Genomic DNA, 12,363 nt, shown 5'->3' with positions numbered 1-12,363 from the left:
GGGCACGCGTCTCGTCTTGTCTGTGACTTTTAACTTGGATGTACCTGCATCATAGACTTAATGTTCACCTATGAACTAGAACCCAGTACCCAACAATTTACCCACTTAGCTACTGAGTTCAGATAGACACTTACAAGTGTAATGTGTTGGCATTTGAAGCGAAATCTATTGGGATCAAATCTCGGAGTGTACATAAACTCTTGGGTGAAGGTTTATCCAGTTAAGAAGTCCCAAGATCGTACGATGCTCGCATCCTGGATTCCAATGCTAGCCATATTCTATCTATTCTATAGAAACTTGTGTCATAATGTCTATATCAAGGTAATCCGTACAGAGTTTACATTCACCAACTAAAACCCATCAAATGTTTGTAAAAATATCAACCACATGTTAGTCTAAACCATTGCAGTTGTTATGTTAATTACAGGGTTGAGATTTAAGTAAATTATTATTATTATTATTAATGGCTTTATTCAATATTATAGTCTGGTACAATATAGAACTCTCAGTGTGAGTCAACAGATAATTCTTCCTTCCTTCCTTCCTTACGCTTGTTACCCCTTGTGGAGGAGCATAGGCCGCCCACCAGTTCTGGTTAGCGTTTCTTCAGCGAGTTAGTTTTCTACTCCATGCACAACCCTCCTCCTTTACCCGGTCTTGGGACCGGCAATAACTCTATAAGAGCTACAGGCGAAGTTAACAGATAATTCATATCAAATTTATTGACTTCAAGTATTCACTCAGAATTGTTTAAATGAAACGTGACATTATATAAATATGTATAAACTTCAAATTTACACATGAAATGAATCAAACTGATGAAATTTTCCTGTTAACCAAATACCTTGACTATTCAATCTTTTTTAAAAAAGAAAAGCTTTACAGATGTTCATCTCGACAGAATTAAGAGAATGAAACTTGAGAATAAATATGATCTATAAGTATTTCAACCGAGGTTTTTTTAATTATCTAAACCGTTTTATGAAAATCATTATGAAGATAAACTATTTTTTAGATGATATGATTTACAGTTTAAAGGAAGAACTATTTTTCTTATACCATTCTTATCTAGTGACTTAATTATATGCTGTAACGTGACTTACTCTTTGATCTCATACATGTATATTTTAATAGTTGAGATTATGAGTCAATTAAAGCTAGACCACCATGGAAAACCTCGAAGCACTGGGCAGCCGTTTTGTCCTAGTGTGGGACTCCTCCGCAGTGCACATCCACGATACCGCCTCGCGAGATTCAGACCCAGGACCTATCAGTCTCGCGCGCGAACGCTTAACCTCTAGACCACTGAGCCACACGGCATCCAACGGTGTTAATGTCTAACTTCAATCGGTCCACGAAATTGAGCGAAACATTCACCATTGTCTTCAGTGAATCGATATCTCCCAACAGACCTGGTTGAACTCCACTCGTCGCAGCTTCTCATTAGAACTCCAGGAGATAACTCTTGAAGCCAATCACTAGTGAGTACTGCTGAGGAGTCTCCCAGTAGGACGAAACGGCTGTCCAGTGCTTCCATGTTTTCTATGGTGGTCTAACTTCAATTGAATCATGATCCCAACTATTAAAATTACCAAATGTGTTACATTTGTGGAACATTTATCAACTTCACAAGTGATTTAACATCAATAATAAAATTCTAGTATATTGTTAATTTCAAATAGTCATTCACTTTAATGAAATCATAATAAAAAATCCGTTATTTTATTCTGTAGAACGATTTCTTTATTGGAATTCTGTTAACTGAATAATGCCGTTTAATCACAGTAACAACTATGATTTCGAACTAAATGTATCTTTCATTGAAATTTTCTAAGTAATAAAAAAGTGATGTTGGTGGTTTAATTTATTAATTTTGACTGTAACTTCGTCAATTAGGATTTAATTCTATGTGCTTCAAGTAATATATGCAACTGTCATACAATAAGTATTGCACAAATGTTAACACTTAAAGACTTCTTTTAAGTCAAAAGAAACTACAATCATTAGGTGTTTGGAGATAGTAGAAAGGTGATTCTAGACCTAGGTTTCATACCATTTGAATCGCGTCAGGAAGATATACCCACAATCTTTCTCAGTAACAGCACAAGTAGCTTAGAGATAACCTTGGAAATTATGAAGGTGGGTGATGTGAGTTCGGATTCTTCATAGAGTAATAGTTTCCTAAAGATTACAACTACACCTTGTTGATGAGTGCCGAATACCACGAAACAAAGGTCTATGGTTTCTTGCCGACTATCTCCAACTTTCCAAAATATCAAAATAATCAACTTAATGTCAAACCAGATAGACTAGTGAACCACATTGTAACCTGGTTGATAGAATTCAATTCGTAATAAGGACTACACATTCACTAGTTAGAATTGGGCGATTATAAAGCAGGTGTCATTTATCATAAATTATATTAATTCATAGATCAACCCTAGACATGAAATATATTCTTTCATCATCGGACAAAACGGTAATGCACTACCTCTTAGTTTGAAGTGATTGTTTAATTTTATGATATCAATAGTTTTGTCCAGAACTAATTTTTTCTCGTTTATATACGTTTGAGCTTTTAAATGTCCCAGATTGTCTTAACTGATTGATTGGTATTAACAAAGTAAATGATAGTTCTAGTTTTCAAATGGTTGGTAGAAATCCTCAAGATACCTTTCTCCAAACAAGGATTCGTACTGGCTGGAGCCTAACAGCAAGCCATATCTGCCTTCTTGGGTGAATTAATTACTTGATATACAAACTTTTAATTCACGCGATTCCATCAACACTGGTAAATTTGGAGCCATATTCGTCAACCTGATCCATAAAGCTCAATCGAGACAAAAAAGAGTAGATAAGCATACACTTTCGACTTCCAATCTATGATTAACCAATGAAACAATTCTAGTAAGAATCCGCAATCAGTAGGGTCCGAGCGCGTTGGGTATGAGGAGTTTAACCCTTGAAGACAATTAAATATGGTTACTCAATATGGCGGGGTGATTTAAATTGAACTTGTACACCATTGAATACCGATCAAATGGTTTACAGGTTAACCGTCCATGTGCGAAAATTCTGAGTTTGATTACTGGTTCAGGGGTCGTGAGCGTACACTACTGAAGATTCCCGTAGTAGGACGAAATGTCCCCTTAGTACTGCCAGGTTTTCAGTGTTTCTTTTAAACTTATATCGGTGTATGGTTTCAATTGAATTCAACAATTTCCACAATACCATACTGATGAATGCTTTTCGTTATATTAACTCACTTAAATCCTCACCTTTTGACGTATGCAACTTAGTTTGAGTTCATCTATACGAAACCTAATTATTCTCCAAGATGTGGCAATAAGTTTCTTTTCATTTACAGTATCCCCTTTTTAAAAATAAATGTAATTTATATACTGTTCGATATTGACTACAATAAATAATTCCAATCATCATTGGTGGCTTTTTTATTTTATGCATTAAGTTAATCAGTAATCAAAGATAAAAAAATCAATTGTATTCAACCTTGAACTGAGCGCAACTTTATCATTCTACCTCCCATGATATTTAGGCAAAATCCCTATTTAGAATAGCCTAGATGTTTGTGAATGGCGTAAAAATACACACTACTAATTGGTTATATATATATATATATATCGTAGGAGTCGTTGAGTTTCATTTTTTACAATATGGACTGATTTTAATCAAAAAAACATCATGAAAATCAGGAAGCATGGAACAACTGTTTCGTCCTAGGACTCCTTAGCACTGAACATCCAAGACCTCACTGAAGATTAGACCCAAAATCTTCAGGTATTGCGGTGAGCGCCTTACTCTTAAAATACTGCGTAGCCATGAATTGAATTTTATGCCCAACTTTAATCGATTCGCTATACTGCTTACCCTTCATACAATGTCATTAGTGGGTAAATATCTAATACTCAATTTGGTTAGAAATGTTAACCATTAAATACCGGATCCATGATCCAAAGCCGATGCGCTTTTCACAAAATATGAAGGTCAGAGGTTCAATCTTCGCTTGGGTCATTGATATACATTGTTGTACGTAGATAAAAACAGATGTCCACAACTACTCAGTTTCCAATAGTTATCTAAATATGATAGTAATGTAAATTATAAATTCAATAATCTATACAAATCCTTTATAGATATAATCTGTATATGTTGATTTATTATTTACAACCTATGATGTTTTAGTGCCGTATTGGTTAGGAAATAGAAAAATATGACTGAATGATAAATTTTTTTTTCTTAATTATTAACATCATTATCAGAAGGGGTTTTTGTGGAAATTTTAGTAATTTTACATAGTTGAGATCATGAGTCAATTGAAGCTAGACCACCATGGGAAACCTGAAAGCACTGAACGGCTATTTCGTCCAATTGTGGGGCTCCTCAGTAGTGCGCACCCAGGATCCCGCTTCGCGGTAGGTCCTGGGTTCGAATCTCGCGAGGTGGTATTAACATTATTATTAATATTTATAAATATTGTCTAATAATAATTACAATGACTTATATTCTATTTTTTGAAAAATTACCTATAAATTTAGCTACACTTGGAACATATAATATTTATACAAAACGTGCCAGTTTCAAAGATGATGTAATTTTACAACAATTTATACAAGACAAATGTGAGCCAGCTACACCTTGTGTGATTGAAGCTGTAAGTTACTTATTGTTTTTTAGGGAAGGAGGGGTATTTTTACATTTTTTTTTAAAAAAGTTGATTGAATCAACTTTTGGTGATACCCATTTTTATAGTGTACATCACAGACTGATCTCAGTCAGATCATCATTAAAAACCGGAAAGGATTGGATAGCTGTGTTCGTATGGGAATTCTTAGCATTCACGACCCTACAACTAAAAATAGAATCTATGACCTTCATTCTTGCACCAACTCAACCTTTAGATCAATTATCTGGTACCGAAAGATGTACAAGTCCAACTTTAATTAATACACCATATTGAGCTACTATAATTCATTTTCTTCAGTTTTTAACTTCCTTATATCAGACACGTTCGAACTCCACTGGTCACTAGAAACCCGGAAATTTCCTCTCGAAGACAGTCACTTATGAGTACACGTTAGTTATCAATGTAGGGTTGTGAAGATTGTCGGTATGGTTGTTTAATTTTGACCGGTTCCAGATATCAATAAAATTCAACAATCCCCACAACCATGTACTAATAATATATTATTGTTGATGAAGTTAGTAGATTCATACATTTGCCAAGATAAAGATTAATTTGTTCAATGTTATCACTGTTGTTCTTTATTCGTTTTTTATACAATAACTAATTGTTTTTATTGTAAGTACTTTGAATATAAATCCACTTAGTATTGTTTGTTTGAAGCAAAAGTTACTGGGTTCGAGTCATAGAGTGAACATCAACACTGAGATGCAGGTACATCCAGCTGACGAGTACCAAATAGGACGAAGCGCGCGTCCTGAATTCCGCTACTAGCCACTATCCATCTTTGCTTACAATACTTTGAATATAATTTAAGGAATTATTCAATTTCATTTGTTTACTATAGATCATTTATGATTCTTAAGTGTTTATTATTTATCCTTTAAATATTAGACATAATATATTTTGTCTTCAGGGTAACTTTCTTAGAAGAATCATAAATTGACTTGTTTTCTTCCTATTTGTTATGAATTATTCTTACTACATCTGAATATCAGTTTATTTTGCTCATTCTATGAATATTAAGTTGTTGTCTACAGTGATAGATTTGAATGTAAAGTTGTACTATAGTAACATAAATAATAAATATGGATGATGGTGGGGAGTTTCAATCCCATAGAGAGCATATGTGACAAAGTTTTATATGTAAGAACTTATGCTTGATCACCAGGTTAAATTGATTCTATAGTGATATAGTCTACTCAATATATCAATACCATGATAGTATTTTTGCATGCTTCTGTAATTTTAGTTGGTTAATGATACGGGACTCTAGGGTCGAAGCTAATAGAACCTGTTTTCTGATTTGACATAAAGTCCGAATGGTTAGTGCTCTGATCTATGACATAGACATCGCCTGAGTGTATTTCCCGGGGTCTCAACCCAGGAATAGGAATCTTGGGGTTTAGGTGTGATAGAACATTTTTAAGGTCTGCTTTTTCGAACCACTTTCTTTTGTTACGAGAAGGCAGCATCATTGCAGATATTGATTGTTTGACGGGAACACTTTATTTCTGTCACACTTCATTGCATTGAACATTCCAACTTTATTCTTTGTGCCTTCGATCTTCAATCAATCTCCATGGCTTAGTAGAGTCTAGAAGTGTAAGTGTTACCGTCAGTTTTTATTGACTGGATCAACACGATGTGTAAGGTAACAGCTTCAGCCTGAAACATATAGGATCACTGATAATATGAAGGTGTTAAGTAGTTAGAATCATTAAGCGAATTTATCCAAGAGTATCAATTTGTGTCATATGTTTAATATTAGTATTAATCAATACCTATTTAAGTATTATGGTTGATATGTATATGTTAAGCATACATTTTGAGATTATCGTGACACTATTCAATCAATAAAGGTCTTAATGCTAGTCACCGCGTACGGTCAAACGTGCACAAAGCAATCATACAAGCCTGAAATTCTTCATTGTTATTAAAAACTACATTTTTCTTCAGTAACGTTGTTTGGAAACAATGAGACTATTGAACTATGAAATAAGTTAGAAAATAAGCTTGTTGATACTTTAAAAATTTTAATTAGTTTTAATTTGCACATGTGTGCCTTTTCAGATAGTCTTGATATAGCCATTATGTTACAGGTTTATATAGGATATATATAATGTAGCTAGGAGTGGAATCTACGTCTCAGGTTTCGTCCTATTTAGAGGTTTGTCGGTTAGATGTACCTGCACTCTAGAGTTGATATTCACTCCAGAATTTGAACGTGATATCCAATACATTATCTCTTCAGCTACTGAGTCCAGATAGCCATACACATGTACAATAGGTATGAATTTTAACTTAATTTTTATTGATTTAGGAACAACAGAATTAAGTTTTGTTTATGAGTCAAAGATAGTCACATTTAACCACAAACTAAACATGTGGATGGAATTTATGATATATAATTCATCAGTTTAAATAAACTTTTTTATGAAGCTGAATGAGTAAAGACTAGGCGTTTACAAATATCCGGATTCATCAATAAAATTAGTGATCTTACTTACTTACGCCTGTTACCCCTCATGGAGGAGCATAGGCCACCCACCAGTATTCTCCATTCAACCCTGTCCTAGGTAATCCTTTCCAGTTCTTTCCAGTTAACATTCATCCTTTTCATATCTCCTTCAATCTCCCGGCCTAATATGTTCTTTGACCTTCCTCTTTTCCGCTTCCCTTCATGATTCCAAGTTAGGGATTGCCTCGTGATGCAGTTTGCTGATTTCCTTATTGTATGTCCGAGCTACTTCCAACATCTTTTCCTAATTTCAGCAGGAAGCTGGTTTGTCCTCTCCCATAAAACGCTGTTGCTGCTAGTATCCGGCCAGTGAATGTTGAGTATTTTGCGTAGACAACTGTTTGTAAATACTTGTACCTTCTTGATGATAGATCTAGTAGTTCTACACGTTTCAGCTCCGTACAGTAGGACCGTCTTGACGTTCATCTAACTGGTGATCATTCATTATTTATCGTCATGATAGATGAAAGAATTAAGGGAAAGGAACTTCTTGAAATACTTTGTGCTGAGAATTCTATATTGTGCCAAATATATAATATTGAATAAAGCCAATAATAGAAATGATAATAACAATAATAATTTCAAATAATTTAAATTTCAGATGGGAGTTTAATAACTAGCAATATAAAAGTTTCCTTTGATTTACTAATTTCGCCGACCAATTTATGATGATTAGTAACAATTTACCTCAGTGAACGACTAACTATTTTCATCTAATCTGCATAAATATTTTTAACAAAAGTGTTTTTCATTACTTTCTAACATCCATTATAATTAACTGCTTACCAGGTGGTAACCAGTTTTATATTTATCCGGTTCCATAGTATTGAACGAATTCTGTTAATCAAACGGCCACAAGTATAGGGAACCTGAAATCGCTTACAAACATTTTCGTTGTTAGGTGGTAGGAGGTAGCTGATAAGAAACTTTAGATCCAAATTTCCTGCAACTTGGTACTCATTAGTAAGCCTTATGTCCCATCTTTAGGGAAATGATACTTGCTGCAGGATTCCAACGAGAGTCAATTGGTTTCATAATCTGGGATTTAACCACCTAGCTATTTGGACTGTAACTAACTTCTTATGGGAATGATATATATTTACAGTTGATTGATCACTATGTAGTAACCAGTGCCATGTCTTTTTAGTCTAGGGAAACCTGACAACTACTTTCAACTACTTAACATTCACTAGATAGGTGGTTGTTTTGATATTCGACACCAAATACTGATCAGCATTTGTTGGTACATATGCATCCAGGGCGGATAGCCTCAAAATATTCATTTTGTCACTAATGAAATACATAATTGTGAACTGTAGCAAATAATCTCTAGTCTAAGTTGAAGCAACGATGAAGTTCAATACTTAGGAATTTCGAAATCTAACACTAAATATATATTGTTACATATTTGATGAGAACCATATACTTTTAGTTAAATCACGTACACACTAGAAACTATCTTTTAGTTGAAAAGCCTTACAATATGATCAAAAAACTAATTATGTGGGTGTTGCCAACTTTTTTTCTAAACAAATCCTCGAACTGATTTCATTTATCTATTATGAAAACATCTAAAATTATTCTTTTGATCTATTTAGTAGCACATAATATATCATTTAGTAATTATTTCTCAATCCTGATTAAATATGATCAAATCAATATATTACCAAATTCAATAAATTTTTGTGATATAATTCATGGATTGGTTAAATTTAGACATTAACACCGTTGGATGACGACCGGCTCAGTGGTCTAGAGGTTAGGCGTTCGTGCGCGAGAGTGATAGGTCCTGGGTTCGAATCTCGGAAGGCGGGATGGATGTGTACTTCTGAGGAGTCCCACAGTAGGAAGAAACGACCATCCAGTGCTGCCAGGTTTTTCATGGTGGTCTAGCTTCAATTGATTCATGATCTCAACTATATAAAATCACTAAAATCTCCACAAAACCCCCTTCTGACAAATTTAACTGTTGTTTGAAGTGTTTACCACAGTCTTTATCTTAAATTCAAATAGTAGTCAACATTACTAAGAAAAATTGGGAACAAATAAGATTACACATTGATTTGAGTACTCAATAAATTAAGATAAATAATTGACATGAATATTATCTAAAAGTGTATAATAAACCGATCATAGAGTAGTGGACTGTGTCATGTATATTAGATTTTTATAATATTGACCAATTTCAATAGGTCAAGAATTAGTGTAGCGCCTGTTATGTTTGCTCACTCCATTTAGTTAAATCACAGAACATCTCAACATTGTACACTCGAAGTCGAGGCACTTAAACTGGTGGCCGGTACATTGCCACAATACATGACACCAACGACTGAAATGGAAACAACTATTGACTACTCTCCAACTGAACCATTGAAATCTCAACATAATAGAAGAGAGACGTGATGTCTTCGAATTCATTATGTTGTCACGTTTTAATTGTTACATGTTGATGCACTATATAATAGGACAGGATATTTCTGTCTACTTTCAACACCTTTCTAGTTGACATAGTTTCATGATAAACTTCTCTCTTCACATTATTCCATTAGTGTTTTTGTATTCAATGATTTTCACTAGTAAATGTTGTAAACTAGTGAATGTAAAACAATCACAATTTCCTGTCAGAATGAATCTAAATATTGTACTGAAAATTTGATCAGGTTAATCTATCGGTAATTAATTATGACATTTGTTTAATTGTAAAATAATCATCTGACTGATGTATAGAATGCGGATATATATGGATAAATAGATAGATCCATTAATCGGTCGCTGAGACATCATAATCGAATTCGAAAACTATTCATTTAACTGTTGAAGGATCCACGTCAAATATACCTATTTATCCTCTTGTCCTCTTTGTTTGAGTTTTTATAACGAAATGATTGTTTGCATCTCCTCATTTTTGTGAATATTTTGTAGTTCCAAAGTGTTAGGTTCACATTATATTGATTTAATCAGGAGGATGGAAACATCGAATGATACTTAAGCAATCAACATTTTGGCTGGAGTGTCATGTGCTCCAGTGGTCATAACAGTACAAAGAATATGAAAATTGTTATTATCCAAATGACGATGTCTATTAAATAAGTTAATAAAAAGGGCTTAACCAAAATTAACCATAATGGAAATTGATTGTAGGATGGTTGCTATAGAAGATTTCAATGAAAAGTAACTTTAAACATGATATACTTTGCAGACGACAGTATTTTGTATATAATTTTTAAAAAAAACACATCAGAAAGTGAATTATCTTGATATGATAAATGTAGAAGTGGAGCCTTGTTTATTATTTGATTATTATATTGTTGGGTTTATGGAAAATTAAATGCTGAAATATAAGTTTTCTTTCATGACCAGAACATCACTTTGTATAGTATAGGGATTTTTATCAGTTGTTAAATTTTATGTGATTACGTCACAGGCTGATCTTAGTTAGTTAGTCACTGAAAACCAGGAAACATTGAACTCTTGTTTTTTGTCCAAGTATGGGTTTCCAAGATAGTACTCACTGAGGATCAGACCCCTGACCTTCAGGTCTCATGTGTAGTGCATAGCCTTCATACTAATAAGATGAAAATAATTTGTTTACAGTTCTAGCTTAAATTAATTGTTATTGCTCAACCATCAACTTGCCAATATAGTCACTGGTTTGAGTGATATGACGTAGTGACGATAATAGTTATTGCCTCGATATTGCCTTAATTCAAAAGCATTATTAGTAAAGATGGATAGTGGTTAGCAGTGGAATCCAGGAACCGCGTTTCGTTCTATTTGGGACTCGTCAGCCGGTTGTACCTGATTTCTTATTGATTTAAATTAAGTTTACTAATTCAACGTTGAATATTTTTAATAAAAATTCTGATAAAACCATGAATGATCTAGAGATTAAGCGTTCACACAAGAGACCAAAGGTCCTGTGTTCGTGTTCGATATTCAGGATCGTCGATGGATGCTGACAACTAGTTCTATTCAAAGACGAAATGGCCGTCCAGTGCTTCCAAGTTTTCAATGATGATCTAGCTTACATCGATTCATGAATTCAACTATAAAAGTTACAATTCTTTTTTTTATAATCTATCTATGTATCATTAAATTATTTAGTAACCTTAAATGAAGATTTGTACTTATACACATTTATCAGTACAGATTTATTGAAATCATTAATAAAGGACTATAAATGATCAGTGAATACTGGCCAAATGATTTCAATAAATAGAATAATATAACACAAATTGATATTCACTAAATAGATAATTGTCGGTATATAAGAGTAAGGGATGATTGACCTTGACATAGTTTTTCTTACTACTTAAAAAAAAGATAAATAATATGTTATATTAAATGAGACTTTTCCTGTTGGATACAACACATACTATTTGAATCGGTTACTTATCGAATGGTAAAGTAAATTTTATGAAATAGTTATCTATTCTATAACAAGCATCAATCATCTAATAGTCTAAATTGTAGTGTTTGTATGTAGATTCCGCTTTTTCTTAGTTTCATCAAATGTTGTCTTTGTATAAATATATACAATGACCTTATCAATATGCGCTTAAGTAACTATCCACACATATGTGTCCATAAACACACACACAAACACTAGGAATCTGTTTACATATATAATTGTGGATCCTTTCTATTATAATAGGTATGAATCCATTTGTTTATTTACCTAATAATTTGTTTGTTACAAACATTTATCAGAAACAATAACAAGTAGAACGAGTCACCTGAATATCAAGATGAATGTATTAAACATGTACTTTTAGTTATCTTGAGTCATTTAGTTAAATATCTGAAACAAATCTAAGACTTCTATTAAATTCACTTAGTATTATCAGAAGGGGTTTTGTGGAGATTTGGTATTTTTCATAGTTGAAAGCGTGAGTCAATTGAAGATAGACCACCATGGAAAACCTGGAAACACTGGACGGCCGTTTCGTCCTATTATGGGACTCCTCAGCAGTGCGCATCCACGAACCCGCTCTCGCGAGATTCGAACCCAGGACCTACCAGTCTCGAGCCGAAGCCCTTAACCGATAGACCACTGAGCTGGCATCCAACGGTGTTAATGTCTAACTTCAACTGATCCACGAAGTTGAGCAACCATTCACCAATTGTCTTCAGTGAGTTC

The 12,363-nt window shown here is 33.6% G+C and overlaps 1 protein-coding gene across 1 annotated transcript; it reads left to right on the top strand.

The window, feature by feature from the left end:
- Window positions 1–4,513: 4,513 nt before the first annotated feature.
- Smp_156790 (hypothetical protein) lies at window positions 4,514–10,551 on the top strand (the record flags this gene model as incomplete). Its single annotated transcript, XM_018788942.1, has 2 exons — window positions 4,514–4,672; window positions 10,465–10,551. 2 exons carry the CDS (start codon window positions 4,514–4,516, stop codon window positions 10,549–10,551), a joined length of 246 nt encoding a protein of 81 aa, XP_018646513.1.
- Between the last annotated feature and the right edge of the window lie 1,812 nt (window positions 10,552–12,363).

Source organism: Schistosoma mansoni, assembly GCF_000237925.1.
Source record: "Schistosoma mansoni, WGS project CABG00000000 data, supercontig 0137, strain Puerto Rico, whole genome shotgun sequence".
In the NCBI taxonomy this organism is placed as follows: Eukaryota; Metazoa; Platyhelminthes; class Trematoda; order Strigeidida; family Schistosomatidae; genus Schistosoma; species Schistosoma mansoni.
Note: the sequence above shows the minus strand (reverse complement) of the source record. Positions and strands in the feature narration are given on the sequence as shown.